The 27,278-nt window shown below is 32.6% G+C and overlaps 4 protein-coding genes across 7 annotated transcripts; 1 reads left to right on the top strand and 3 right to left on the bottom strand.

Moving 5' to 3' along the window:
* The first annotated feature begins 2,919 nt into the window (after window positions 1–2,919).
* On the top strand, window positions 2,920–11,128 carry LOC108479831 (kinesin-like protein KIN-UA). 2 transcript variants are annotated; one of them, XM_017782643.2, is made up of 19 exons: window positions 2,920–3,395; window positions 4,437–4,537; window positions 4,985–5,107; window positions 5,376–5,561; window positions 5,762–5,983; window positions 6,089–6,245; window positions 6,399–6,548; window positions 6,767–6,855; window positions 6,967–7,170; window positions 7,736–7,834; window positions 8,040–8,168; window positions 8,267–8,398; window positions 8,755–8,890; window positions 8,991–9,083; window positions 9,394–9,519; window positions 9,647–9,772; window positions 9,989–10,132; window positions 10,318–10,446; window positions 10,534–11,128. In XM_017782643.2, exons 1-19 carry the CDS (start codon window positions 3,170–3,172, stop codon window positions 10,692–10,694), a joined length of 2,733 nt encoding a protein of 910 aa, XP_017638132.1. In that variant the 5' UTR covers window positions 2,920–3,169; the 3' UTR covers window positions 10,695–11,128. The 2 variants fall into 2 exon arrangements, with proteins under 2 accessions (XP_017638132.1, XP_017638131.1); XM_017782642.2 differs by having other exon boundaries at window positions 8,034–8,168.
* An 869-nt stretch (window positions 11,129–11,997) lies between these two features.
* Window positions 11,998–13,708, bottom strand: LOC108478656 (AT-hook motif nuclear-localized protein 26-like). Its single transcript, XM_017781129.2, has one exon. The coding sequence runs from the start codon at window positions 13,213–13,215 to the stop codon at window positions 12,292–12,294; it is 924 nt and encodes a 307-aa protein (XP_017636618.2). The 5' UTR covers window positions 13,216–13,708; the 3' UTR covers window positions 11,998–12,291.
* A 5,970-nt stretch (window positions 13,709–19,678) lies between these two features.
* Window positions 19,679–22,522, bottom strand: LOC108477248 (ATP-dependent Clp protease proteolytic subunit-related protein 2, chloroplastic). The gene is made up of 9 exons (XM_017779741.2): window positions 22,380–22,522; window positions 22,238–22,281; window positions 22,067–22,139; window positions 21,476–21,596; window positions 21,048–21,185; window positions 20,825–20,941; window positions 20,391–20,459; window positions 20,212–20,307; window positions 19,679–19,960 (listed from the first exon to the last, which is right to left on the bottom strand). The coding sequence occupies exons 1-9, from the start codon at window positions 22,421–22,423 to the stop codon at window positions 19,823–19,825; spliced, it is 840 nt and encodes a 279-aa protein (XP_017635230.1). The 5' UTR covers window positions 22,424–22,522; the 3' UTR covers window positions 19,679–19,822.
* A 2,434-nt stretch (window positions 22,523–24,956) lies between these two features.
* LOC108477341 (general transcription and DNA repair factor IIH subunit TFB5) lies at window positions 24,957–26,921 on the bottom strand. Of its 3 annotated transcripts, none has more exons than XM_017779853.2 (3): window positions 26,773–26,921; window positions 25,910–25,971; window positions 24,957–25,351 (listed from the first exon to the last, which is right to left on the bottom strand). In XM_017779853.2, the coding sequence occupies exons 2-3, from the start codon at window positions 25,942–25,944 to the stop codon at window positions 25,174–25,176; spliced, it is 213 nt and encodes a 70-aa protein (XP_017635342.1). In that variant the 5' UTR covers window positions 25,945–25,971; window positions 26,773–26,921; the 3' UTR covers window positions 24,957–25,173. The 3 variants fall into 3 exon arrangements, with proteins under 3 accessions (XP_017635342.1, XP_017635340.1, XP_017635341.1); XM_017779851.2 differs by having other exon boundaries at window positions 25,910–25,974; window positions 26,773–26,918; XM_017779852.2 differs by having other exon boundaries at window positions 25,910–25,966; window positions 26,773–26,895.
* Window positions 26,922–27,278: the final 357 nt, after the last annotated feature.

Here is a 27,278-nt window from a genome sequence, read left to right as displayed (position 1 = left end):
TTCAAGTCGAATCAAGTTTTACTCACCCTTACTTCTCCTTCTACCTCAACCAAACACGACCCCTACTATGGCTCTCCGCATGTTTACCACCGTGTGAACTGTCGTCTAAGCTTCTAACCTCCTTTTTTTTCCCTCAACAATTACAATACAAATCACAATAATACATATTTGATAACTAAAATTATAATTAACTCAATACAAAAACATAAAATATTAAAATTAAAAATATTTTATAAATTTTTACATGTAATAGTTGGTGCTCTATTATTTATTGGTATATTCGATTTGTGTCATTTTTTTAAAATGATATATTTGTACTGTAGCTAAAATTGATGAACTCAAAGTCTTCTTTTTGTGCATAATACAGACGTAGCCAAAGTAGGGGCAGCAAAGGGCAAGTTGAAATGTTAAAATGTTGAAATCATAGGCATTCTTAAAATTCACATTAAATAAGTTAGGTGAGCAATTGATGGAACCTCCGACCATGGCATTGGGCATGGCCTAGGCCGACTGCGCACTTTCACCATCTCTTTGAACAGTAACCTGATTTTGGCTTCACATCTTCCATTCATGAATTAACTTGGAAGATTTATAGAACAATGAATATTACTCTATTTAACTTTATATATATAGATCACGGAAATAAAGTTACTTAAATCTATTGAAGTGATTAAAATCCGCCTAATTATAATATTTGGTATTTAAATTTGATATATTTTTAAATTTGGTACTTAAATTTTTTGGCCCAATTTGGTATGTAAACTTAATATTTTTTTCTAATTTGGTACCTAATTTTTTGGGCCTAAACTTGATAATTTTAACTAATTTCGTACCTAAGCTTTCTTTTTAGTTCAATTTAGTAGCTAAATTTATTAAAGTTTATACAAATTACGTAAAATACTAACAGTGTTAAATTTTTTTGTTATACTACAAAAATATTGTTCGTGTTAGAGGAAATTCATGTTAAAAAACAGGTATTAAGCTATGCTTAACAAATTAATATTAAATAAAAATTCAAATTAAAAGAAATTCTTTATTTTCAATTAATAAGATAAATAAATAAAATTAAAAATAATTGAACATATAAAATAAAAAAATCATATCATTTGTTATATGTCACACACATTGATTATTTTGTTATCTCATAAAAAACATTATTAGCATATTGAAGTAATTTGTAAAACGTTAAACAAAGTTTAAGTACCAAATCAAACAAAAAAAAAGTTTACGTACCAAATTAGACCCTAAAAAGATTAAGTACCAACTTAAAAAAAAGTGTCAAGTTTAGGTATCAAATTAGGAAAAAAAAGTCAAGTTTAGATACCAAATTAGACCAAGAAAATTTAAGTACCAAATTAAGAAAAAAATATCAATTTCAGGTGCCAAATGTTATTTAAGCCTAAAAATAGGTTACCATGATGTATATTTTAAATTGATTTTCAAACTTTAAAATATCTTAATTGAGTTTTCAAAATAATGATATTATATCAATTAAGTCATTCTATCAATCTAGCCATTAGTTTAAGAGTTAAACGGTAATTCAAATATGACAAATTAAAAATATGTGGAGTATTTGATGTGTTAAAAAAACTTCTAAGTTTTATCAACATTGTTTATTTTAACACAGTCATATTCAAATATTAATGCGATAAGTATGCATAAATTTACAAATTGACCCACGTATTTTAAATATATTTTACTTCAAATTTGAGCATATAATTACGACCTCTAGATTAATATAATATCGATACATTGAGGATTCACTTAAAATATTTAAAAATTGCAGGATTAAATTTAAAATTTGAAAAGTTGAGTAAAATTAAACAAAATAATTCAATGGATCCTACTTTTCTTTTTATTTGTACCTTCCAGTGGGTCAGGGATCACCCAAGAGCTAAGCAAACTATAACTTTTTTTTTCCTTTTCTTTTTCCAGCCTTTTTAAAGTCAAATACATTACAAGATAGAGCTAGCCAATGCAATTATTATTGGATGAAGAATGACTGAATGAATTTATTATAAATTGAACCACTTTTTTTTATTATAAAAAAAAAAGTAAAATTTAAAAGATTAAATTACATTGATAAAATTGAAAGCGCCACTAACTTTATCATTTTTAAGAGTTTCTAATAGTTTTGTAAGAGTTTTGTCAAAATATTAATTCACTCCAAATTAACTCGATTCGCAATTTAATTGGCCTCTCTTGCGATATAACTGATCATCTCATGCTCAAAGCTTCGTAATTGTTGTTGGTTCTGCCTAACTAATGTTGATCTTGAGCTAGTAAAATCACCTCTCTGCAAAGCGTGAATTATTTCAAGACTATGTGGTAAGAGCTTGCAATTAAATTTCCAGATTATTTTTTTTTGGAGAAAGGTGTTTTGTATTCAAACTCAAAACACTTCAAATTTGAAACGAGGTTCTTTTTTCTTTTAAATTATTTTTAGAATACACTTTTTAGTCCCTTCAAAATTTAAATATTCCAAGTTAGCACTGCTGGTAGCTAGCATTACCATTTGCTTTTATTTTATACAAAAAGTTATTTTCTTTATGTCTCCATCTCTGTTTTTCTTTTCATAATCAAATTTTCTTTTAAAATAAAGGTTTATATATCTAAATATTTAACAAGTAAATATGAATTGAGTAGCACTCTTCCTTGGCGTTTCTTAACAAACAAAGTTATATTTTTGCAATTAATACTAATTAGAGATTAATAATTAATAATATGAAAAAGAAACCATTGGAAGAACCAACCATGGAATTTTTCGCAATTAATATACTTGATAAAAAGAAAACAGGGGCAGGACAGTAATTTAATGATTCCCTTACTATTCCACGACACCCACAGCCTATTGGCCCGTTTGAACACCGTCACGAGTCGCACGTAGAAGTCAAGTAACACATGTAAGTTGTAACGTACTTCTGTTTCAAAAGGGTATTTTAGTAAGAGCAAAACAAAAAAACACTCTAATTCATTGCTTAGACACTCTTTCTGGTAACTTAACAGTTTAAACGCTCCAAAATCCCCCCCGCCCCCTTTTACTGCATTTTCTTTGCAACCAACCAAAGGATAAGCTAAGAAACAAGACTTCAGGAGGGAAGAATAGGGCACCTTAAAGATTGACTCTTTTAGAGATTTTTGATTTTGCGTCTTTTTCTTTTTTAAGCAAATGGCTAGTGGTGGTGGAAATAATAGGAATGGGACTCATAGGAACTCTCTCAAAGGAACGACAACAACATCAACAGTATCAACAGATAAGCCACTCTCTGTGAATTCCAACCCTTCAAAGCCTGCATTCAAAAATAAGTCTTCGCCTTTGACCGGTGCTTCTTCCGGGTTAAGGAAGAGTAGCCCCGGATCACTTGGAGGTGGAGCTGCCAAAGATGATGCTGGAGGTTTGTTTCAGGGTTTTGTTTGAGATCTTCGTTGGTGCATTTTTCTTGGTTATCTTATAAAAGTTGTTTGTCGTGGAGTTTTTTTTTTCTTTCCCTGTTTTAGAGTGTCGGATATCTGAAAATTTTCTTATAATTGAGAAGTGATTGAAGAGAATTTCGTAAGTTGTTTCCCGTTAAAGTAATTTGATAAATTATGCAATCTAAAATCTTTTTAATTAGCAATCACACTTATTCATGGTTAGATAAGTTCCAGACTATTCCAGGATTTGAGCTGTTGGTGCTCATGGATCTCTAATTAGATATGAATTAGTCATAAACTATCACGACCTGATACAGTCCGCTAGGCATAGCCAAGGGCTGCAACATTAGAACATAATTCGGAATTATCCTTTTTGGGCCCCACAAGTTTATTAAGGGTTTGTCACATTGGTATCAGTTCTGCAGAGTGCACTCATACGTGTGTTCTCATGATACTGCTTATGCTCTGCTGGCTGGGTCCGGTCATGACATAAAAAGGTGCCACCCTTGATGCTTCTCCAGAGATACGAACCCACATCACAAACCACAAATGAGGGTTTGTCTCGAGAGATTCAAACCCTCAAATGAATGCATTGTACAGAATGTGTATATCTGAAGGCAGTCACCTTAAGATGGCAAAACCTTAAGGGGCGTATGGGCAAAAGACAATTCCGGCTTACATTCTCTGGCACGGCCTATGCCCCATGGATTAGGTCGAGTCGTGACATACAGCATTCTTAATATTCACTTTGAATATTTGATATCTTTTTTCTTATTTTTAGTATGTTTATAATGCTGACAATTTATAAAGCTTAATATTTGCTTATCTTTCAGTGCCCTTATTCAGGGCTGCCAAACGTAAGATTCTTAGTCAATTCAATCTTTACAAAGAAAAAGGATCAGGGTGATGATAATAGCTTGCCTAGTATTGATTTTTTCTTGACGAGTATGATCAGCGTTCTATTTTTTTGCTTGTTCTGTATATTTTATTTGTTAATTTGAAGCCTTTATGTTTCTCTTCAGTTCCTGGAAGAGTTCGAGTGGCTGTAAGGTTACGTCCACGTAATGCAGAAGAGTCAGTAGCAGATGCTGATTTTGCTGATTGTGTAGAACTTCAACCAGAGGTATTATATTGCTATCTGACAGTTGGATATGCAGGGAATACAATTCTCAGTGACCTTAAATTTGTTAGATGTCTTTATCTGCTTTCTTTTATCTGTATGATCTTGAAGTACAAATGATTGAGGAAAAGCTAAGAGAAGGGCATATCGATTATATTTTGTCAGGGTTGGCATCTTGAGGGATGCATCAGCCTAAAAGTGAGTTTATTCAAATGAAAATGGAGAAAAGTAGCAAATTCTTGAATAATTATCACTTCATTTCAATTAGTCAAGAAGGATTTAGTTTCTAACCACCTAAGAAAAAGTGAAGTCGACATGCCTGTACTTGTGCACGTAGCTCACCTAACTAGCTTTTAGATTTATTGAAATTAACTCCCATCCAGTTTCTGTAAGTGTTTATTACTTGAGTTTGGTGAAGTTCTCACCAATGCTTCAACTTTTCTCTTTCAGCTTAAAAGGTTAAAGCTTCGCAAAAACAACTGGGACACAGATACCTATGAGTTTGATGAAGTGCTGACAGAGTTTGCATCGCAAAAGCGTGTGTATGAAGTTGTTGCAAAGCCAGTTGTTGAGGTTTGAGTACATGGCTTTTCTAATTGTACCAGAATTTGTTAGAATTTTACTTGTTATTAGTTATTCTTCCTTGGCAACAGCAGAGGCGGTGGCTGAAAATAGTTTCAACCTATCATTGTGTTTTGTGTTGGTCTTCTCCCAAGTTATCAATTGTTTTGTTCTGCTGTACATAACTGCTGTGTTTGGTCATAGCTTATAAAGGATTTGGTGCCTTTTTTGATGCATTATTCATTTTATTAACAAGGTCATTGTGAATTTGTGTTCATAGGGTGTTTTGGATGGTTACAATGGGACAATCATGGCTTATGGTCAGACTGGTACTGGCAAAACATATACTCTTGGTCGACTTGGGGAGGAAGATACAGCTAATCGTGGAATAATGGTCCGTGCTATGGAGGATATTTTGGCAGAAGTTTCACCAGAAATTGATTCTGTTTTGGTCTCCTATTTGCAGGTTGCATATTAGATATTCTTTTCTGGGAGATACATATTACTGCAGATCTTGGTGTTTGATTTCTGATATTTTCATGAATTGTGCTAATTGGTCTAAGCTTACTTTTCTTTTAGAAATTTTTTTTTATCATTTTCTCCAAAGTTACAAGAGTTTTAAATTTTAATGTGCCTAATAGCACTGTTCATTGAAAATTTCTGCAGCTCTACATGGAGAGCTTACAGGATCTTCTTGATCCTACTAATGATAACATTTCCATTGTTGAAGAGCCTAAATCTGGAGATGTTTCACTACCTGGGGCTACCCTTGTAGAAATAAGAGATCAGCAGAGTTTCTTGGAATTACTACGGTTAGGAGAAGCTCACCGCCATGCTGCGAATACAAAATTGAACACTGAATCTTCTCGCAGTCATGCCCTTTTGATGGTGAATTAATTTAATTAAGATATTATTGTACTAACTTATTTGTTGGAGGACATGATTGATCTTCATTTATCTTATCACCCCATTAATTATCTCTTACTGCTTTAGGTGCACGTGAAGAGGACTGTCAAAGGAAGAGAACCTGCTCATTCAAGTGACAATGGTAACAGTACTAGCATGGCTAGATCTCTTAGGCCTCCACTCGTACGAAAGGGCAAGTTAGTTGTTGTAGATCTTGCTGGTTCAGAGCGAATTGATAAGTCAGGTAATGAAATTGGGAGCAAAAAGCTCTCTCCATCAGTTTGACTGTTTATGTGATAATTGATCCTACTTTCCACCTTTTTTTACTTGTGAAAAAGCATCTTCTCTTGTTTCTCCTGCAAGCTGAACTTTTTTTTTTTTTGCTATTACTTTGCAGGGAGTGATGGCCATACACGTGAGGAAGCCAAATCTATCAATCTTTCCCTTAGTGCATTAGGGAAATGCATTAATGCACTAGCAGAGAATAGTGCTCATGTTCCTGTTCGTGATTCAAAGCTTACTAGATTGCTTCGAGATTCATTTGGAGGTAAATGGATTGCTTTTTTTTCTCTCTGTTATTACTTACTGAGCTATTATTCTATGCATCTCACTAATGTACATGTAGTTATAGACACAGATGTTCTGAATTAGACTTATATCTGCTAAATTATACAATCTTGTTCTGTAGCATCTTAAGTCCCATTTGAACAAGACCAGCATCTTCCATAGTGCAAATTTTTTTGCTGACATTTGTTTCTTTAACAGGCACAGCAAGAACATCATTGGTTATAACCGTAGGTCCATCTCCACGTCATCGCGGAGAAACAGCTAGTACTATAATGTTTGGACAGAGGGTGGGTTAAAGAACAACTTCCTTTATTTTACTTAATTCATCTTATTTTACAAAACAGCTGGTACTTAAGCCATTTGATTGCTCAATATATGCACTTCCTTGCCTTCTATAGGCTATGAAAGTGGAGAATATGTTGAAACTCAAGGAAGAATTTGATTATAAAAGTTTGGCTCGAAGACTAGACATACAATTAGACAAATTGATTATGGAGCATGAGAGGAAGCAGAAAGCATTTGAAGTTGAGATTGAAAGAATGACAGCAGAGGCACAAAACCGAATTTCTGAGGCTGAAAGAAACTATGCTGATGCAGTGGAGGTAAGAATTTTTTTCCTGTTTTGCATTTGTTGGTTTGCATATGCATGCATTTGTGTGAAGTTTGTGTCGTGTGGAGGGAAAGAGAGAAGTTTTTTACCCTTGAAATTCTCTTTTAATTTGTCGATATTCTAAATTCAGCTGGCAAGCGGTGTCTACTTTGCTAATCTGTATAATGCTATAAAATTTATCACAGTCATAACTTTACCAGTTTTTTCTACCAGAAAGAAAGGGATAATTGTCGTAGAAATTTCTGCATGGTTTTGAATAACATGATGTGTAAAATGTGTAACATAGATCTTGTTAGTGATTAGAAAAGGGGTGCTTTCATTGTCATATACCTCTAAATTTAAGGACCTCTAAATTTAAGGATGGGATGGTATGAAATATGATTAGAAATCAAAAGGGGGTTTTAGTGGGTGGAACTAAGTGTGCAGTTACCTGCTGAGCTGCTGATCATTGAACTTTGTGATGATAGGTCATGTTTTTTTTTTTTTTCCCCAGTGCCTTGAGTTGCTCTAATTTATACTTGATGCATACTGAAATTGGTAACTTCTTCTTGTTGCAGAAGGAAAGACTGAAGTATCAAAAGGACTATATGGAATCAATAAAGAAGCTTGAGGAGAAATGGATGATGAATCAGCAAAATCAGGGCAATGAAAGAAAGGTGGAAATATAATAATTGTGTAGGACTATCTCTCTTATTACATGATTTTGATTTTGATAGCTCGTACAACTGAATTTAGGGAGCTGCCATATTTTGTCTTTTTCATTTCTTTTGTTACTTTTTCTCTAGGTTTTTTTTGTCACTTACAGCTATTTTTATCCTCATTTTATTGTGTCTGCCCTTTTTTTATCTCACGTAGGAGCAGATGGTACACATTGCTGAGGAAGTTGCCGAGGTAAAAAAGTTACTTAGCAAAGAAACTTCACTAAGGAAAGCAGCCGAAGAGGAAGTTGATAACCTTAAAAGTCAACTAGCTCAACTGAAAATGTCGGAGGTAAATTCTGTGTATCTCTATTTTATTTCTGTAGCACTGCTTTCTGCTACTTATTTGGCATAGGCTGGTGTCCATACTGTCATACTTCTAATTTATAGGCATCGGCAAACTCTGAGATCTTGAAACTGCGAAAGATGGTGGAAGATGAGGTATGTCAAAAGGAGAAACTTGAAGGGGAAATATCAATGCTGCAAAGTCAGTTATTGCACCTAAGTTTCGAAGCAGACGAGGTATGTTATCTATGCAATCTACAAGTTTGGCATGGTCCATCCAATTATTGCTATTGATCCTGATATGAAATACTTCCATACTTCTTTCCTTTTGCCTTATAGTCCTTCATTTGCTAATTGATCATTCCTCTCCTGATGAAAATACACAAAGTATATTGTAAATGTTATAACTTTCATACTGTTTGTGTCCTTGTAATTAAACTGCAAATATAATGTTTCAAACTGTTTCCCTAAAACAGCCTGATTTAAGGAATTGAAAATTGTCTGATAGGAAGTACACTTTTATATTCGTCACCTGAGTGACAATTGCTTAATTATGCTTTATAAATTCTAACTGGACATGCATTTTGTGTTAGACTAGAAAAAGACTTGATAGAGGTGGTCCTGGGAAAGTCCCTGGCAGACTAGATTCTCCGGTTTCTCAAGTTAGATCACAGTTAAAGGATTCAGGAAATGGAGAGAAGGCCTCTGTAGCAAAACTCTTTGAACAAGGTAGTAGAAATTCCTGAATTTATATTTATATTAAGAGAACCATAATAAATAATAGTAAACAATAACGTATTTATGGTTAATCTCTTGCTTTCTCTTACAGTGGGATTGCAAAAGATCTTGTCACTGCTTGAAGCTGAAGATGCTGATGTGCGGATTCATGCTGTGAAAGTAGTAGCAAATTTAGCTGCTGAGGGTATCTTTTCTTCCTGTCTGTTCCTGATTTACCCCATTTTTTTGTAGCACTGACATACTTTTCTCTAAAATCAACATTGTTACGATAGAACACTTTCATGTTTAGGTTGTTGCATGTTTTCTGGCTTTTCTCATCTTGTGGAAAGCAATTTTAGTATGAGTGGAATTTTCAATCCTACATAACTGAGGATTTCGACATGGACGTATTTTCTGTTTCCTCAATCTCTTCTGTCCGGATAATAATTACTTTGATAGTGCTGGTTCTCATTAGATCTATCAATGACACTGTAAACGTCGTCTTCATTGTTCAGAAACTAATCAGCAGAAGATTGTAGAAGCTGGAGGTCTAAAGTCCTTGCTGATGCTGCTTGGAAGCTCTGATGATGAAACCATACACAGAGTTGCAGCTGGTGCAATTGCCAATCTTGCAATGAATGGTAAAATTTAGTTCCTCTGATTCATTACTTGATACTGCTATAACTGCATTATGGTGCCACTTGCTATCAGTCTTTTCGCTTTCAATTTCTCTTCCTTTTTACATATATTACTTGTTTATTTTGTCAGAAAAAAACCAGGAACTTATAATGTCTCAAGGGGGCATTAGCTTATTATCAACGACTGCAAGTCATGCTAAGGATCCTCAAACACTTAGAATGGTTGCTGGGGCCATCGCCAATCTGTGTGGCAATGGTAAATTGCTTCATATTTTCGGTTTTTATCTGCTTCAATCCTCTTATTTGCTATGCATGTGAATTTTTTCAAGGAATGTAAATGATACGTTCTTCTGAAAGAACATAGACTGGTGTAAGGCTTAATTGAATGTGTTGGTCAATCGACAACTTCCATAAATGTTAAGTTAATCAGTAGTTTTACCTCTTTAATCAAGTACTTCATTATGTTCTCCAGATAAGCTGCAAACTAAGCTAAGAGGTGAAGGTGGTATTAAGGCTTTGCTAGAAATTGTCAAATGTGGACATCCAGATGTTCTTGCCCAAGTTGCTCGTGGAATTGCGAACTTTGCTAAATGTGAGTCAAGAGCATCAACTCAAGGTACGTTTTCTCAGGGTACAAGTTCTTGAATTCTTTTAATCTCTCACTAGAGATCTCACGTCTCGTGTCAAGACATTGTTTAACTCATTGATGCCTTGTTAACAAAGTTTAGGGCGTATGTTCATAAACATATTTATGATATCTTCGTCTTCCGGGTGGGGTAATTGGGTTCTCAAATGGTACAGGAAGCAAAACTGGAAGATCTCTTCTGATCGAGGATGGAGCACTTCCATGGATTGTACAGAATGCTAATAGTGATGCCTCGCCAATCCGGCGCCACAATGAGCTTGCACTCTGCCACTTAGCACAACATGGTTCGTTTATTTTTCCTAAGAAAATCTTGAGACATTTCTCTTTAAAAACGTTTCTAATGAGGATCTAATTCACTACCTACATTACAGAAGTGAATGCTAAAGACATGATTAGTGAAGGTGCCTTGTGGGAACTAGTCCGCATCTCACAAGACTGTCCACGTGAAGACATAAGAACTCTTGCACATCGAACACTTGCTTCTAGCCCCGACTTCATAGCTGGACTGAAGCGGCTACGAATAAACTATTAATACAATTACGAAAAATTCGATTGAAGTATTGGACTTGAAGTGCAAAACCCCACCATCTTAAACTAATTCAGACTAGAAGATTGATACTCTTCACATTCAAAAAATGCAGGAACACATATAGCCTTGCTCCTGTTGAAGTTTTGGCATGAAATAGAATGCGCTTGGCTTTGTTTATTACACACTGAACCTCTGATTTATCAATCAAATTATTATCTATGTAATCTCATATATGTAATGTATTCATCCGAGCCTGTCTGCCTTCCTGTATTGTGCAGTTTGCTAATTATAGTAAAGAAACTATTTGTATATATGAAATGGAAAGGAGGGTAACTAAGATAGGTTGTTCTTGTTTATAAATAAGTTCATAATTATTTTATACTGTAAGGGTTGATTTGTTTTGGAAATTCATTTTGTTTGTTCTAATAAACACAAAACCCTGAATGCCCCCACTGTGCGGCTTGTTTATCTTTTTCTTTTCTTGTGATTTATTTGACTGTCAAATCACGGCTAGTCAATAAAAAGGAAAGAGCAGAAGACAGAAAGGAAGACCTGAATTCAATGAAGAAAAACAGTGCAAGAACGAATGGATAAGTCTAATAGGATTGGCTTTTAAGGAAAAAAAAAAAAAGAAGAAGCAGACAGCTGTGAGTTTTAAAGATGGAGATCAGTTGCAGTTCAGAGAATCTCTCCTTCTTTGAATCCCAAAAATAGACAGATAAGTATGAGAGTGAGAGATGCTAAATTTAGAGCCCACATTAGTGTTGGTCGTGGCCTTTTTGATGCAAGTGTTTTGTGGTATTGCCTCGAAAAGGAGCTTGTTCAGAGCAATGCACGTGTAAACCAGTACTCCACCTAATAAGTTCATGTCTCCCTTATCCACTATCTTTCTTTCTCTCTCAAGAAACAAAACATTTGGAAACTATAATACTGCGCCTCTTTACATAAACACACCAGCAATATAATGAGAGAAACTTAATTTGTACTTATTGCTAGGCGCTAGCTGCCTTCCTAGTCCTATGCATGGGTGATCATCATCATCATAAAGAGGTAATGTTAACAAGAGAAAAGATATTATAGCTACTTTTGCGTATAAGAAAGAACCTTCCTTTTCTGGAGGAGACTTGCGTATGTGTATGTAACTGTGTCTATATATGAACAAGTAATCAAATGTAAAATCACACAACAAAAATGACATGCATGGATATAATAGCAGCTTCCTTCAATGGGGGAAATATTATGAGAATTTCGTGGAGCTGCAGCAAGAAAAATATATTGAAAAAGCAGTACTGTAAGTAACCTATAGTATTTTGGAAGCTGTCCCTTTCTTCTTCTTATTCTCATGAAATCAAACTACGAACTTACTGTCATTCAATCAGCATGCAGGCATATATATGACCTACTCATCAAATTAAATTCAGTAAAGGAAGGAAAAAAAGAGAAAAAGTAACAGTAAAAGAAACTAAAACCTGAAAATGTTGCTCAACAAACCCAAATTTCCTAGCTATACAAATTAAACTTGTGTAGTCTTTGATTGTTATAGCTGAAGGTGAAACGGGATTAACCAACACTCGCATCATTAAGTGGTGAAAACTGTTAGCTAGAATGGAGGGCGACCAGTAGCCCAAAATGCCTCACTTGGTAACTGAATAGAATTGAGAAGATTAGGTGGTAATCCATGAAAAAGAGGCGCATTTGACTCAGCCAAGGCTTGCTGCTGCTGCGGCTGTTGTTGTTGCCCTCCAACTGCAGCGGGTGATCCAATTCCATCTCCTTGCACTGGAAGCTGTCCTTCATCTTCTTCTTCCAATGGAAGCCGCTCATATGCGGCGTTACTAAAAGAAGCTGCCATAATCACAACCGGGCCTGAACAAGTGAGTGTCCCAACAACACTACCGCCCACAACTTGGCCTTGTCCGCCAGCCAAATATATGGTTATCCCCGTAGCAGCCGGCGGTGCAGGTGGAGGCAAAAATGATCCCGCCAATGACAGTATCTCAAATCGGCCATGTAAGTTGACAACTGCACCAGCCGAGGCTGGTTGCCTAAGGGTCACATTCGTGACGGTCCCAGTCCCACTCATTATGCAAACTCCCCTCTGACGTCTTCTAGCAAAGGTTGCGACGCTTTCAACAATGTCACATCCATCCCCTATCTCCATGACATGCGTGCGTAAAGCGTTGGCACTGTCTCGGTTGATGATGATAGGTGGCTTAGGTTTGTTCTTGGATCCAGCGGGCCTGCCTCGTGGTCTTCGATTGAACTCTCCTTCACTATAGCCTTGAAGGCTAAGCTCTTTGCCTTCGTTATTGGCGCTGCTGTTGTTGTTGTTGTTATTGTTGATATCGTCCCGATCCCTTTTCTTAACCCCACTGCTGCTTCCACTTTGCTCATCTTCAGAGTTTTGGTGATGATGGTACTGATTTTCTTGCTGTTGAAGCTGAGGATGGTGGTGAAGATTGAAATCTCGCATATGAAATGGAGGTGGAAGAGAGAGGCCATGTGATGATGAAACTGGATCCATGCTATATAATACTTTTGTTTTTTACAATCTCGAAGCGATCTCAACTTACATACAAAAACAGGAATCCCAGACCAAAAACATCAAAGAAAATAATAAAAAGCTAGCTTGTAAAAGAATTAAAGGAAGATAGTGGAAGCAAAAGAGACTAAAAGAGAATATATATATATATAATAGCAACAGCGAACAGAGTGCTTGGATTGGACAGCTCTTTTCTTTTTCTTCTGGCTTTGCTTTCAGGGTTTTGAGTTTTGAAGTTGTTTAATGGAGTAGTAGGAAGCACACCAGCATCCCATGGTTTCAGCTGAATTCCATCATGGTTTTACACAAGAGTTTGGGATGTTAGAGAGAAATTAAAAGAGAGGATGGGGAGTTTAGGGTTAGATAAATTGAGGTGGCAAAGATTGGCTTTGGTGGGCGGTGGAGAGTGGTGAGAGGTCCCCACTTCTCCTCTTTCTTTCCCAATGTTTAAATATGTAATAGACATGGTTTGGTTAAAATGTACTAAATATTTTCCAATCCATCTCCATCATATATACTATATTACTGTTACAAGTTACATTACAATGATGGAGAGCAGGGTTTACAATTTTAATTTTTAATTTTAATGTTAATTAACCCTATATTATTTACATAATTTTTTTATTGAATTAATAACACAGCTCACATATGACATATTTCTTTAAAATAAAAATGCAAATATAAATATATATATCCATCTTAAAGTTCATGGTACTAAGAATTAAAATTTCTTTGTGTATCTTCTATTTTTATTTTATATCTTTTCGAATCTGTAATTACTTCTTCTAATAATATTATCTTTAATATTCAAATTTAAATTCTCTTTCTAAAAATATAATGTGCATTGCTATCCTCTCTCTTAATTTATGAATTGAATTTTCTTTTTCAATCAGGTATATTACATGAGCTTCTTGTATACAAATTTTGTTAAAAAGAAAAACCCTAATATGTCAATGTTAATCATATATATATAACAAAAAGTTTTAGTTTATTTTTCTTTATATTTGTTCTTTCTGACACAATGCCTAAAATTATTCATAGTTTCTTTCAACTCATAAATAAGAAGATAATATGCTTCAGTACACTCAAACTCACGTACCCTGCATTGTCTGCGAAACTAAGACTTAATCTACAAAAATTTCAATTTCTTAAAAAGAAAAAGAAGCTATATATGTAAATAGATTTGTAATTCCTAAATTATGTTTAGCTGCTTATTTAAAGGAAATGATTGGAATGAAAAAATAAGTTAAGAGTGAGGGTAAAAGTATGAGCGTTTCACTTTTCATACATTTCACATGACCTCCACCACTTGACTTTGACCCTACAAAAGGCAAACTAAGCTCAATATTTAACGTTGGGTCCACATCCTTTATAGATTCTAAAATGGACACGTGTCTCTACCCCCTATCTTTTTAAGTACGGGGTCCTCCATTCTATTCTTCTCAGTCATATTTACGTTACCTGTAAGTACGCCCTATACATTGGTAAAGTTCCTCCTCCCCCATTAAAGCATTCATTATTTATTGGAGGTGTTTATAAAATTAGGTTTAATTCTCACTCCCTTTTATTCTATTTTCTTTTAACATTAACGAATATAAAACAGCTTGTCCACGAAAAAGAGTGTATATAACGAGCTGTTGGCACAAATAAATTATATATATTCAATCACATGCTATTTATATCTAATAAAAAGAAAGTTAAAAAGGAAAAAATATTAGGGATCCAATCTTTGGGGGGGCTTAAACACATGGTAAATCTTGTCGCATTCATTCATATATATATATATATATATATATATATATTACGTTCAGAGACTGATAAATTCCATAAAAACAGGTAGTTGTAATAGAATGTGAGTGGTTAAGGTTTATTAATGAGTTCTCTCATTTTACATATATATAGGGGAGGAAAGAAGGAATGGAGGTGTAAAGTAAAGGGCGGCATAATCCAGAGGTGTTGGGGGTGGGGCTGAGTGAGTGAACAAAGACGCGTTGGAGGCGCTGACAGGGAAGCACAACGTAAGGCAATGGCAATGGCAATGGCTCACTTTGCAATATGCAGGCGGAGAGAGAGAAAAGAAAAGTTGTTGGTATTTGCATGTTACTATAAATTAATGTTGGTAGGCTGCCAGCCTACGGCCAACGGCTGAGCTTAAAGAAAAAAACAAAGAATCCAGAGAAACCAAACCAAACCAACCCCTCCCCCCTAAAATTCTGGTAGTAATTAACTAGTACAGCTACATCATTGTTGTCTTTATCTTGCAAAACCATGCATTAGTGGATGCTATAAAATAGTTAAATATAAAATAAATAATAATTACTAAATTTTTAGAAAGGTAAAACTTCTTCCAAAATTTTTCTTCTCTTTATCACAATCAAGTGATCAGGGTGGCTAGCACTTATCAATTATAACTAACAATTAAAATATATGAAAAAAATAATACTCCAACTAAAGGTAGCACCAAGATTAACTCAATAACTAACTAAAATTAGAACAAATCTGGAAAAAAATCATAGGGTGAGACTTCGACATTAACATTGAGAACATATATTAAATTTTTTTATTAATACAACATCGATAGAAGATATACATATAACCCATATTATCTAGATACCCGAATATTAAAAATATCATCTAAATACAAAGAAAACCAAGACCCTGACAAATCTCAGCAGCATGTATTAAAATGAAATATCATAATTTGTCTGAAATGTCTTTTGCTCTTTCCTCATAAGCTTGGATTAGTTTTGATGTTATCCAAGGGTGGCAGCCAAACCCCAAATTAATTGGATATGTATGAAAAAAGAGGGGAATCAAACCTTTTGGTTCTTTAGAATTTAATTATCAGACCAATGATGTTTGAAAACTGAAATATAATTAGTAAAAGAAATCATTGATACTATCATCATTAAATAAAGAATTTCTCAGCCTATGGAAAATTAAATCTTTAATGGAACATAAGATAACGGTATGTAAGAGCAATTTTTTTTTTTTTTTGAAAATTGTAAACATAGGATTCACAAAAAGCCGTTATTTCATTATTATCAGTATCATGTTATATGCTAATATTTGTTTAATGTTCATTTTCAGATGACTCCAAAACAAAGTGTTTGGATTTTTTTTCCCCCAATTTTTTGCTCTTGGATTGTGGTAGTTGCTTACCATCCGAATATAAATATATCTATTGACAGATATAATTTGATGGAATGCTTGGAGATCAAGTTAATGTTGGCCTTTCTCATAAATAATTTATCATTCCTCGTATTATTATTATTTTTTTAATTTGTAAATTGTTTACAATTTCATTTCATTTATTTATCGAGATTATTTTATGAGTCATTCTTATTACACTCATTCGTGATCTCTTTCTAATTATTTTATAATATTTTAGTAAATTTTTATGTTATTGACACATAATTTTGATAATTTTTACTCTAACCTTAAACTTTAAATCCAAACTCGACTCCTAAATCTTGAACCTTAATCTTAGAGTTTGGGGTTAAAAATTATCAAAATTATATATTAAAGACATGAAAAAATTATTAAAATATCATTAAATAATTATAAAAGTGATAGAAAATATTCATAAAATAATTTCTGATATATTCCTGCTTATTTGGATGAAATAAATTAAGATTTAATATTAATTAACTCCAATTATGCTAGCTGAGAAAGGAGAAATAGGTCCCACTGCTGAAATCAGAAATTTATGTACACAAGTGATTGAAAATTGTTAGATTCGAGATGTTGAAAGACAAAAGAAAAAAGACTAACACAACACTTTTCCATTATTTACACCATTTTCAGGATGTTTTATGCTCTTTGAGAGAATCAAGCAAGCTTCTATAGGACATATATAAACAAATTTGTTGAAGATTGGATTCTGAATTAAACCCTCAATACAGTTTTGTCTATCAAATTTATAAAGACGATTAGTTTATAGAATAGAGGCATTTCGTGGAATGCCTAATAAAGTGAACCGGTTGGTATTTTATATGTTATAGCACCTATAATTAGCTCCATTCTATAAATATACCATTTTTTTCAAGCATTCAACTTATGATAGATTTGGATAGACAGTGTATTTAACTGAGGTTAAAAATAACGGTGACAGTGAGATTAGATATTGTAATGTAAAATAAAAGATAAACAAAACACAGCGCAACTCACCACACATCCATACTCACCCTTAATATCCTCAATTAAATTAAAATTTAAAAGTTTTATATAGTTTATCTATAAGATAAAAGACTTTGTACATTGTTGTATTTTCTTTTCTTTAATTTAGATAGTACGAAACTATATAAATTATAATGACTATCAATCTGAAAAAATTTCATATTTGGTAATTTCTTATAAATATTAATAACCACAAATTGTATAAAAAAGATTTAGTAATTTCCTTTTCCTTTTTCATTTAGATAGAAAATAATATGAATCATATAGTCACTTTTACTAATAAAATGTTAAAAAAAAAACCCCAAAAAAGGGGTCAAGTTTGAAAGTAACTTCTTTCATAAAATATAATATTTTTATATTAATGTCATATTAATGTGAAAAAACATGGGAAGTTGGGTTCTTCAACATAAGCATGCCATTGCCCACAAACCATTGAGACAGCAAAGTTTTGGAAGCTGATGATGAAACAACCTTGAAATTATCACTACTTTGAATGCTATATTGGCTACTCACACTAAACAATCTTATCTTAACAATGTTGTTATCTCATTATACAAATCAACTAGCAATTTAATATTATAAATATAATTTTTAAGAAACCAAAATCTTGGAGGAGGGCTTAAGAAAGGAAGAAAACAAAGCCATGTGAAAGGCACCCCACCCCCATTGCCTCGAATCTGTTGTTGTCATGTTTCTTCTGCTTTTTTCTCATGTCTTACCAGTTCAAGGCTGTTGCATTGCATCCATCCCTAAACACAAATTAGCTTTCACATGTCGGGGGGGTTTTTAATTATGGATTTTAGTCAAAGTCAATAGAGAGTATTGGACTTTTTAAGATTAGAACGCCTAAGGAAACGACAAATCAAGGTGCCTCCATGTGATTGATCCATGGCAACCGATGTGGAACCATGTTGATTGTTGGCCATAAAATTAATTAATTAATCATCATCATTAATCAAGCTGCTAATGAAATAAATTTAACATTTTATTTCAACCAACAATTTCCCCTTGATGTTGAATTATTCATGTATGAACTTGGACTTATTATTGATGGCCATCCATATGGGAATCCTTCAAAAGTTGCATGAATTTGTTAATTATTATTATACTAATTAATGTATGTGCGAATGATATAAGACCTTTTTTCCTGCAATTATCATGTCGTAGTTAATCATGTTGCAAAAGCGTGATGCTATTTGCTGGGTTTTTCTTTTTCTTTCTTTTTTTTATTCTAAAGACAAATACTAGAATTACATTAACCGGAAAGAAGTATCAAAACTAAAATTTGAAACTTAATTCCCTAAATTAACATAATTTAATTCTATTTTTATAATATTGTTAGTCACTCCTAATTAATATTATGACACAAAATTATATTTTCCTATTAATATGATGAGCTAAAGTTTTTTTGTTTTCCTTGTTATCATTCAAACACATCCCCTTAAATTTCAATTAACCATATTCAAGAAGTAATAAATTTACAGGTTAATTTTATTTTTAACAATGTTATCAATTAAAACCTAACATTATATAAATATGGTTAAATTTTATTATTAATTTTTATACTTTACTAAAGTAGTGAGTTTAATCCTATTCTTTATTTTAATCAATTTTAATCTTGTACTTTTCAAATAGTCAATTTTAGTCCTTTGTTTCATTAATTTTGAAATTTTAATCTTAACTTAAATAATAACAATTAAATTTATTTGGTTGGTTATTACTAAACCTACACTCTACATATGGTTTTATATTTAATCCATATAATAAAATTAGATTATTTTAAATCCTTATACTTTTTAAATTTTAAAATTTTAATATGCAAATGACAATCATTAATCCGTTAACTAAACTTTTCTAGTAATATATAAATAGTAAATTGACATGATATCACAAATATTGATATATTTGTCGCCTCAAAATTTTAAAATAACAAAACTTAATAAATTTAATAATTATCATTTGATAAGGACTGAAATTTTAAAACTTTCATCTAATAGCAGAATTTAACCTAGAAATCAAAGTATGCAAAATTAAAATAGAGGAATTAAGGTGGAGACTAAAATCATGATTAGACCCCAAAACTGAAGTATCTTTTCTGTTGGGTTCTTTGTAACTTCTGGGGAATTGGGCACTAACAATAAACCCAACCCATTTTGAACTTGTGTTGTAAATTGGTATTAAATTGGACCCAAGTATGAAATTAAAAGCAGCACTGATGAGAGAAAAAATGACCCATTATCAATACCTAATGGAGCTTGACTGGCTCTTTCTTTGGGGAAAACTTCATTAGGATCAATTAACTTCAAAGCATTCAAATATAACACTTTATGCAAAAACGTGCACATAAATTTGAGAAACATAATATTATTACAGCTATATCAAGCCATTTTGTTATGGGAAATAATAAACACTAACCAAGGCCTGTTCCTGCATCCCTACGAGGTGCATCGGCCTTGATACGAGGTGGTCTGACTATACGATCAATAAGCCCATATTCAAGAGCTTCTTGAGCATTGAAGCGTTTCATCCTACTTAAATCCTTGTTGACCTGCATGTCCACATTCATTGTTAGTTCTGTTTCAACAGGTAAAATAATGAACATATGAACAAGAAAAGTAACAGAAGAACAAATGAACTTTAGCCGAGAGAGCGAATGAAAGCTCGAAAAGGGAGATTTTAGGTGATTGTGTTTAGAACCCGGAGTTAAAAAAGGATGCTAGCAATGCTGAAATGAATCAAACCAAAAAAAAGGGAAGAACATTATTGTAATCACTTCAGAGATTGAGCTGTTAACATCACCTTCTCAACAGGCTGGCCTGTATTCTTAGCTAGCTCGGTGAAAAGGTAATCTCTGATTCTGAGAAGCTCATTGGCTTCATTACGGATATCATCAGCCTGTTGACATTAATTTTATGATCATCAAAATGATAACAACGAAAAAATTTATTATAATTCATCACAATAGCATGCAGCCATACCTGACCACGAGCAGCACCAGCTGGAGACTGTAGAGCAACTCTTGAAAGAGGCATTGCAAAGCGATTACCCTTCATGTACAGGAAACAAGAAACAATTATATCATATTTCCCATTTCAGCTTCAAATAACAGATGCCTCACATAAGACGTTAAAAGAAAATTTCACAGTAGGCTCTAGAAACAGCTTTGATGCACAGATCATGGATTACAAAATCCCAATCAGGTCAGGGGCGATAGCTTTTTTCTGTTGCTATTATTATATCCATACCAAAATAAAAGAAAATTCAAGAATCACTATTTGGTCAGCACAGCTAAAAAAGTCTAAAACTTTTAAAACTTTTGAGGGATAACTTCATGCATCATGCCACAAGAATTCACAGCCTACACTCGCAAAAGTAACACCACAAAGTTTACAGGTTTAGATGGAAGTGATACCTTTTCCCCAGCTGCAAGCAGGAAGCCTGCTAGATTGTAGGCATAGCCTACACAGTGGGTGCCGACAGGACTCTTCAAGCTTTTCATGGTATCATAGATAGCCAAGCTTGGGGTAAGCTGTAAACAACGCCCAGTCCATATCAGATAGTGACCAAAGATAAGAAAATAGAAATTTAAATATATACATCAGCAAAAGCATTTAAAAAAATCAAAAGAAACTTACATCCCCGCCAGGGCCATTAATGTAAAAATAAAGCCTTTTATTATCATCAATACTATCAAGGTATAACATCGTTGCCAATATTTGGTTGCTAAATTCCTCATCTATATGTTGTCCAATGAAGATAACGCGCTCTCGATACTGCATCCAAATTCCAAAGTTTTTCATTAGCCTCTAGAAGGCACATAATAGAATTCAAAGCTTATTTGAGAGCACATGAAAACAACAGATTCAGGCAACAATGAAAATCTAGGACAGATTCTGAAACAGATTATCAAACCACTTTTCCAACTGAAAGATATCCATATAACAGTAAAACAGCAAAGGATTATAAGGGTACGTTCGAATCATCTACAGCATAACAAGACTCTGAACAGCATCCATAAACTAAGTTCTCCGATTTATAATTAGAATTAGCTAAATTTACTCACTAGTGCATTCCACAAATCAACCCATTGCCAAGTTCCTTCACCTGGAACTCTATAGGGAACTCTTGGAGTTCCTATTGGCATCATCCCTACTCGTGACCTTGTTGCTTTGCAGCTTCGCGTTCTGCAGACAAAGAAATGCAGATATTTGAAGAACTAATTTGAAACTTGAATATAACGTTGCCGCGTACTATACAGTTGAGACTACATTAGATAAAGCGCTCCATTTCCATGAAATAAAATAAGGAACTAGAATACAACACTAACCATGGTAAAAAATCAGAACAAGGCAGGCATACAGCTACAAAGTAGCCATCACACATGCCAGATATGCTTAAAGGAGCAAGCTTTAAATCAAACATATTAATTATAAACACTAAAAGATGCAATTTTTTTCGTTTCCTTGGAACCAGAAACAAAATTCAAATATCACTTTTACTTACAAGAAGCAAACTGTAAAAATCCAAAATTCAAATTTATGAACTGCAAAGTTGCCCTAGAGAGTCCCATAATAAATAAGAACAAATCTCCAATTACAAGCCATTATACACGATTAATAAAAATAAGAAGAAGTTAAAAGTAGAGACTGGTTACCCGCATTGGAGACTCTTATTAACTCTGGTATAGAAGTCCGCAGTCAAGTTTGGTCTACCAGTTGCAAACAAACCTTCAAAATAGTAACAATTAGCCCAAAAAAAAAGTTCAAAATTTAGGGTATATGAAAAAAGGAATTGTGTTACTCCAGAGTGAAGAAAGCAAACATACAGGGAGATTGAAGCTTCAAACCAGAGTAAACCTTAGTCCCACAACTGCAAAACAATAAACGAAGAAAATAGAAAATACCCACGTCATATATATACGTATAGAAATACACCAAGTCTGTATTATACAGTAAAAGAAATATAACCTCAGAGACGGCTGATGAAGATTTGTATTAAGTGAGATTGCCATTGTTTTGGGGGTTTGAAGAATCCGAAGAGCGTTTTATTAGGAAGAAGAAATAGAAGATTGAGGGAGGGAGGGTTGATGATATAGCAAGGATCTGGTGGTGCCGTTACTATTATAGAGTTTTTGCTCCATTCTTTACACAATATTCTTCTACTAACAAAATATACCACGGATTAATTGCATGTATTAATAAAATATATTGTAATTTTTAAAATATATATATCATTAATTTTAAAAGTATATTTTTATGTGTAAAATTTTCTCTCTTTTAAGTGAAATTAAAAATTATCACTATATTTAATTTTAAATGATATTTATGATTGTACTTATAAATTAAAGATAAATTTACCATTATACTTTAACTCTATATAAAAAGTTTACATTTTATATGTTGGTAAACTATCAAAATAGTCACTTTTGTTTATCTTAGATTATATTTTAGTCACTTATGTTTGAAATATTACGTTTTAGTTACTTCCGTTAATGTGTTGTAACATTTTAGTCACTGAGTCGTTAATTGTTATTAACAGTGTAATGGTAAGCTAGTGTGACACGTTAAATTATCATTTCAAACAAAAAATTTTAGGCTAAATTATATAATTGGTCCCTATATTTTTTCGTTTTGAGCAATTTAATTTTTTTCTTTTATATTCTTTTTGCCTTCCTTTTTCTTTTTTTTTTCATTCTCTTCTGCTTTTTCTTTTGTTTTCCTCCTTTCTTCATCTCTTTTGACTTAATTTTTCTATGTTTTCTATTTGTTAAAACTTATCCCTATATTTTTATTTTTTTGAACAATCTAAGTTTTTTTTTTCTTTTCTTCTTCCCATTTAGTTTTAAGTAATAGAAAACATAAAAAAAAATTACATTAAATGAGATGGAGAATGGAGAAAAACAGAGGGAGAAGTAGAAGAGAATGAAAAAAAAAAAGAAAAAAAAAGGAAAGTCAAAAGAACATAAAGGAAAAAAAATTAAATTACTCAAAAAAAATAGAGATTAATTGTATAATTTAACCTAAAATTTTTGTTTGAAATGATGATTTAACATGTCACGTCAACTTACTGTTACACTATTAACGACTATTAATGGCTCAGTGACTAAAATGTTACAACACGTTAACGTAAGTGACTAAAGTGTAACATTTCAAACATAAGTAACTAATCAGTGACTAAAATGTTACAACACGTTAACGTAAGTGACTAAAGTGTAACATTTCAAACATAAGTAACTAAAATGTAACATGACGTAAACAAAAGTGACTATTTTGAGACTTTCCTCTTTTACGTTTATTTGATTGAATTTTGTCTCCACGTTTAATACTTGATTGAAATTCTCTAATCAATTTTACTTTAAAATAAATTGCAAATAATTTAATAAATTTCTTTTTTGTATTTTATCTTAATATTTAACCTTCAATATTAATAAAACAATTATTTTATAAAAATAAATTTACTTTATATATACTAATTTTCAAATATTTATTTCATTAATTTAAAAATCTAAGCTAATTTTTATTTTTATATTTTATAAATTAACTTATTATTAAATATTGAAGTAAAATATTTGAAAGAAGTTTTATTATTATTATTTTTAATATTGAGCTGACGAATTTAATTAAAAATGATAATTGGTGGTAAAATTAATAAAATTTAAAGTTTAATGGTAAAATTTAATAACATAAAAATTGAGTGTTAAATTTATTCATTTAAAATAAAAAAATAATGGCAAATATTAATAAAAACAAAGTATATTGGCGAATTTTAATATTTATCTATAGTATGATGGTAAATTTACACTCTAACTTTTATTTAAAAATTATTTGGATTTTTAAAATAGTATAGTAAAAAATTTTGTTAAAAAATTAATGGTATTTTAAAGCATATTTATGGTACCAATTGTTTTAAAACTTTACAAATAAATTGTGTTGTCATCTTCGATAGGATAAATATGCTACATATAAAAATTTAAGTTGCCATGTCATTTGAAACCCTAAGACCTTATAATAATATATATATGTGTGTGATTTATATAACAAATTGTTATAAATATAAAATGATAATATAATTTATATACTTTTAAAGTGTCAAATCATTAAATTTTATATTTTTAAATTCAAATATCAAAATGTACATATTTATCAAATTCAGAGCCAAAATTATATTAATTTAATATAAAATATTATAAATTTATTTTTTAAAACAGTAAAATATTTAATTTTTTAATTTCATATTAATATTTATATATATTTAAAATTAATTTTAAAAAATAATTTTTATTATTTAATTTAAATTCAGATCTAACCGAACAGACCCAAAGTTCAAAAATGGTTACCCAACCAAGCCTAATCTTGCGACAGAGCATGCCATCAGATCTGCGATCAAGTTTACTTTAAACACAATCATAACACGATACACTAATTAACTTTATAGAGTTTCAAAGAAAAAATTGCTTGGAACCAATTTAGTATCCTCTTACATGTTAGTAGTTGCAATAACTCCTGTTAACAATCATCTAATATTTCAGCATAAGGATAATGATATACTCGAACAAGTCTTTGGAATGATAGCCAAACATATAAATAAATACAAAATCCAAATCCAAATCCAAATATAGCCCTCAATTATATCAGGGTCTGAAGTCAAAATGAAAATAGGAAGCCAGCAATTGCACATATTCATGCACTAGAATTTCTTTGTTGTTCTTTATTGGTTTTTCATATATGAGCTCCATTAAAGAAAGGTTATTGAGTTCAAGAATCAAGTTGGCTTCTCGTATGAATTCTGGTCTCTGAACTCGGATATGGCACTTCGTATCATTCCGGCGACATCAGGTTGCACGAAAAAGTGCGTGCTATCCAGCACATGTATTATAAACTTATGTGCAGCTGGCAGCGATGCATTCAAATTCACGATAAACTGTGCCATGGGAATGTCACTGCAAAATATAATGGAACAGGAATCTTTCAGCTATAATGCAGAAGGGGAACTAATAACCTGATAAACTTCGAATACACAAGCTTGTCAAAATTTATATGAGCAAATATTAATACCTTAAACACGACTATGATGGGAAAAAATAACATAAACACGATGCAAATAAATGACATTTGTATGCAACTATTTTAAACATTTAAACAGACAAGCGATCGGGTTGCTTCGACTGTGACATCAATGAATTCTAATCAAATGCCAAATGCCATGCAAACAATAGAATCACCACACTAATATCTTTAGACAGGATGGTTTTAATCTCCCATTTAGAAGCTCCAATTAATCATACGATTCCAAGAACTAAATCAAGGCTTTAGAAAGCATGGTTCTTATAGTTCTCCGATGGATGTTAGAGCTTCAAAATGAAGCTGATGTTTCCATTTAAAACTGGATTACGCTTGACCCAACCAACAAATAGAAATAGAGGAGAAAGAGATAAAGAAGCAACAATTGAACATTGAACATCAAAATATACTCGTATAGCATTAAATATCCATCTTACCAAGAAACGAACAGCCCTTTAGTCGCGTTGACCATGATGAAGCAGAAACCTTAAAATCTGAACTGCTAAACAGCCACACAGACCAGTACTTAGTAAGTGGAAAGACAAATGGATGCAAGTTAGTTAAAATAGAAAAGGAAAGGCATCTACTTAGATGCATCATACATGATGAATTTCATTTCAGAATTATTGGGGATTAAAATGAAGTATCTGATCCATATTCCCTATATTTGGGATACCATGATAAAATTGCATTCCAAGATAATATAATCTCATCAAGAACACTCTCAGCCTCTCCTAAGCTAAATTCCCAGTTTTCAAATACCCATATAAAATCAAATTCCATGAGACCACATTTCTCAGGCATCTAATAAAAAATCCTAAACCCATTTTGTGTTATCATATCACCTAGCTTAGTTCACGAATCCAGAAGAGCTGTTTGCACAAAACTGAAGTTGCAAATTCCAAATCTATGATATGGCATGTGTGGTTGGGCACAATCCTAGCTGCCATTTCACATAAAAGATTAAAAGCTTCTTCAAACTTCCTACTTAAAAACATCTAGTTTTTACTAGTAGGAAAGGATTCCAAATAGCGGAAGCGGCGCCGTCCGCTAACGCTAAAGACCCCAATAGCGGTGTGAACAAATTTCACATCAATAGCGGTCGATCACGGCTGAAAATCGGCAGTGTAACGGAAAATAGCGGCGAGAACGGTCCGCTATTTCGGCTAAAGCAATACCTTGTAAAAAAAGGAATGGAGGAGACGGAGGTAAAAAAAAAGAAGTAGTATTTAAGACAGAGAATCAAATATGGCAGTGATGCAGAAGCAAAGAGCAGATAAATTAGGTTTTCAAACATTACCTTATTTAATTTCCTGGTCGGCAAGGGGGGGCTTTGGTCAGAGACGGGAGGAGGAGAGGAAGAGAAAGACGATGTTGAGACAGAGTGGTGGTTTTTATATTAATTTTGCTATAATTATTATTTGAATTATTATTAGGGGAACGTAAAGTTATTGTTTTAATATTTCAATTTTTGAATATATCAATATATTTATATTTATTATGCAAGTAATTATGACAAATGGGCTACTTTCTTATGTCATTAGCTAGGTTTTTTTTTTTTTTTTTTATCTCATTGTTAAAGCAGAGGTATGGATGAAGTCGTGAAAAATCAAGGATCATATTGATAAATGGGCTTGCACGTCCATGATGAAGGAACATTGGCAAGCACCATGTACTGCATGGGTCAAAATTAATATGGATGGATCGATGTGGATGATTACATTGAGGGTGGTTATTAGTGGAGTAGTAAGAGGTCCAATTGGAAGCTGGATGGTGGGTTTCGAAATAGTGACAGAGATGTCAGAC

The sequence above is a fragment of the Gossypium arboreum genome, chromosome 12 (assembly GCF_025698485.1).
Source record: "Gossypium arboreum isolate Shixiya-1 chromosome 12, ASM2569848v2, whole genome shotgun sequence".
Lineage (NCBI taxonomy): Eukaryota > Viridiplantae > Streptophyta > Magnoliopsida > Malvales > Malvaceae > Gossypium > Gossypium arboreum.
This window is presented reverse-complemented; position numbering and strand designations above follow the sequence as displayed.

Bases quoted from the DNA above. Each gene is read 5' to 3' on its own strand.
- LOC108479831 (XM_017782642.2), top strand. From the start codon at position 3,170: ATGGCTAGTGGTGGTGGAAATAATAGGAATGGGACTCATAGGAACTCT. The intron at 5,108-5,375 runs GTTTGAGTACAT...TTGTGTTCATAG, and splicing joins TTGCAAAGCCAGTTGTTGAG to GGTGTTTTGGATGGTTACAA. The intron at 5,984-6,088 runs GTGAATTAATTT...TTACTGCTTTAG, and splicing joins GCAGTCATGCCCTTTTGATG to GTGCACGTGAAGAGGACTGT.
- LOC108478656 (XM_017781129.2), bottom strand. From the start codon at position 13,215: ATGGATCCAGTTTCATCATCACATGGCCTCTCTCTTCCACCTCCATTT.
- LOC108477248 (XM_017779741.2), bottom strand. From the start codon at position 22,423: ATGGCAATCTCACTTAATACAAATCTTCATCAGCCGTCTCTGAG. The intron at 22,282-22,379 runs GTTATATTTCTT...ATTGTTTTGCAG, and splicing joins CTTCATCAGCCGTCTCTGAG to TTGTGGGACTAAGGTTTACT. The intron at 19,961-20,211 runs GTGATGTTAACA...GTGGACATGCAG, and splicing joins CAGGCCAGCCTGTTGAGAAG to GTCAACAAGGATTTAAGTAG.
- LOC108477341 (XM_017779853.2), bottom strand. From the start codon at position 25,944: ATGGTCAACGCGACTAAAGGGCTGTTCGTTTCTTG. The intron at 25,352-25,909 runs GTAAGATGGATA...TATATTTTGCAG, and splicing joins AAAGGGCTGTTCGTTTCTTG to TGACATTCCCATGGCACAGT.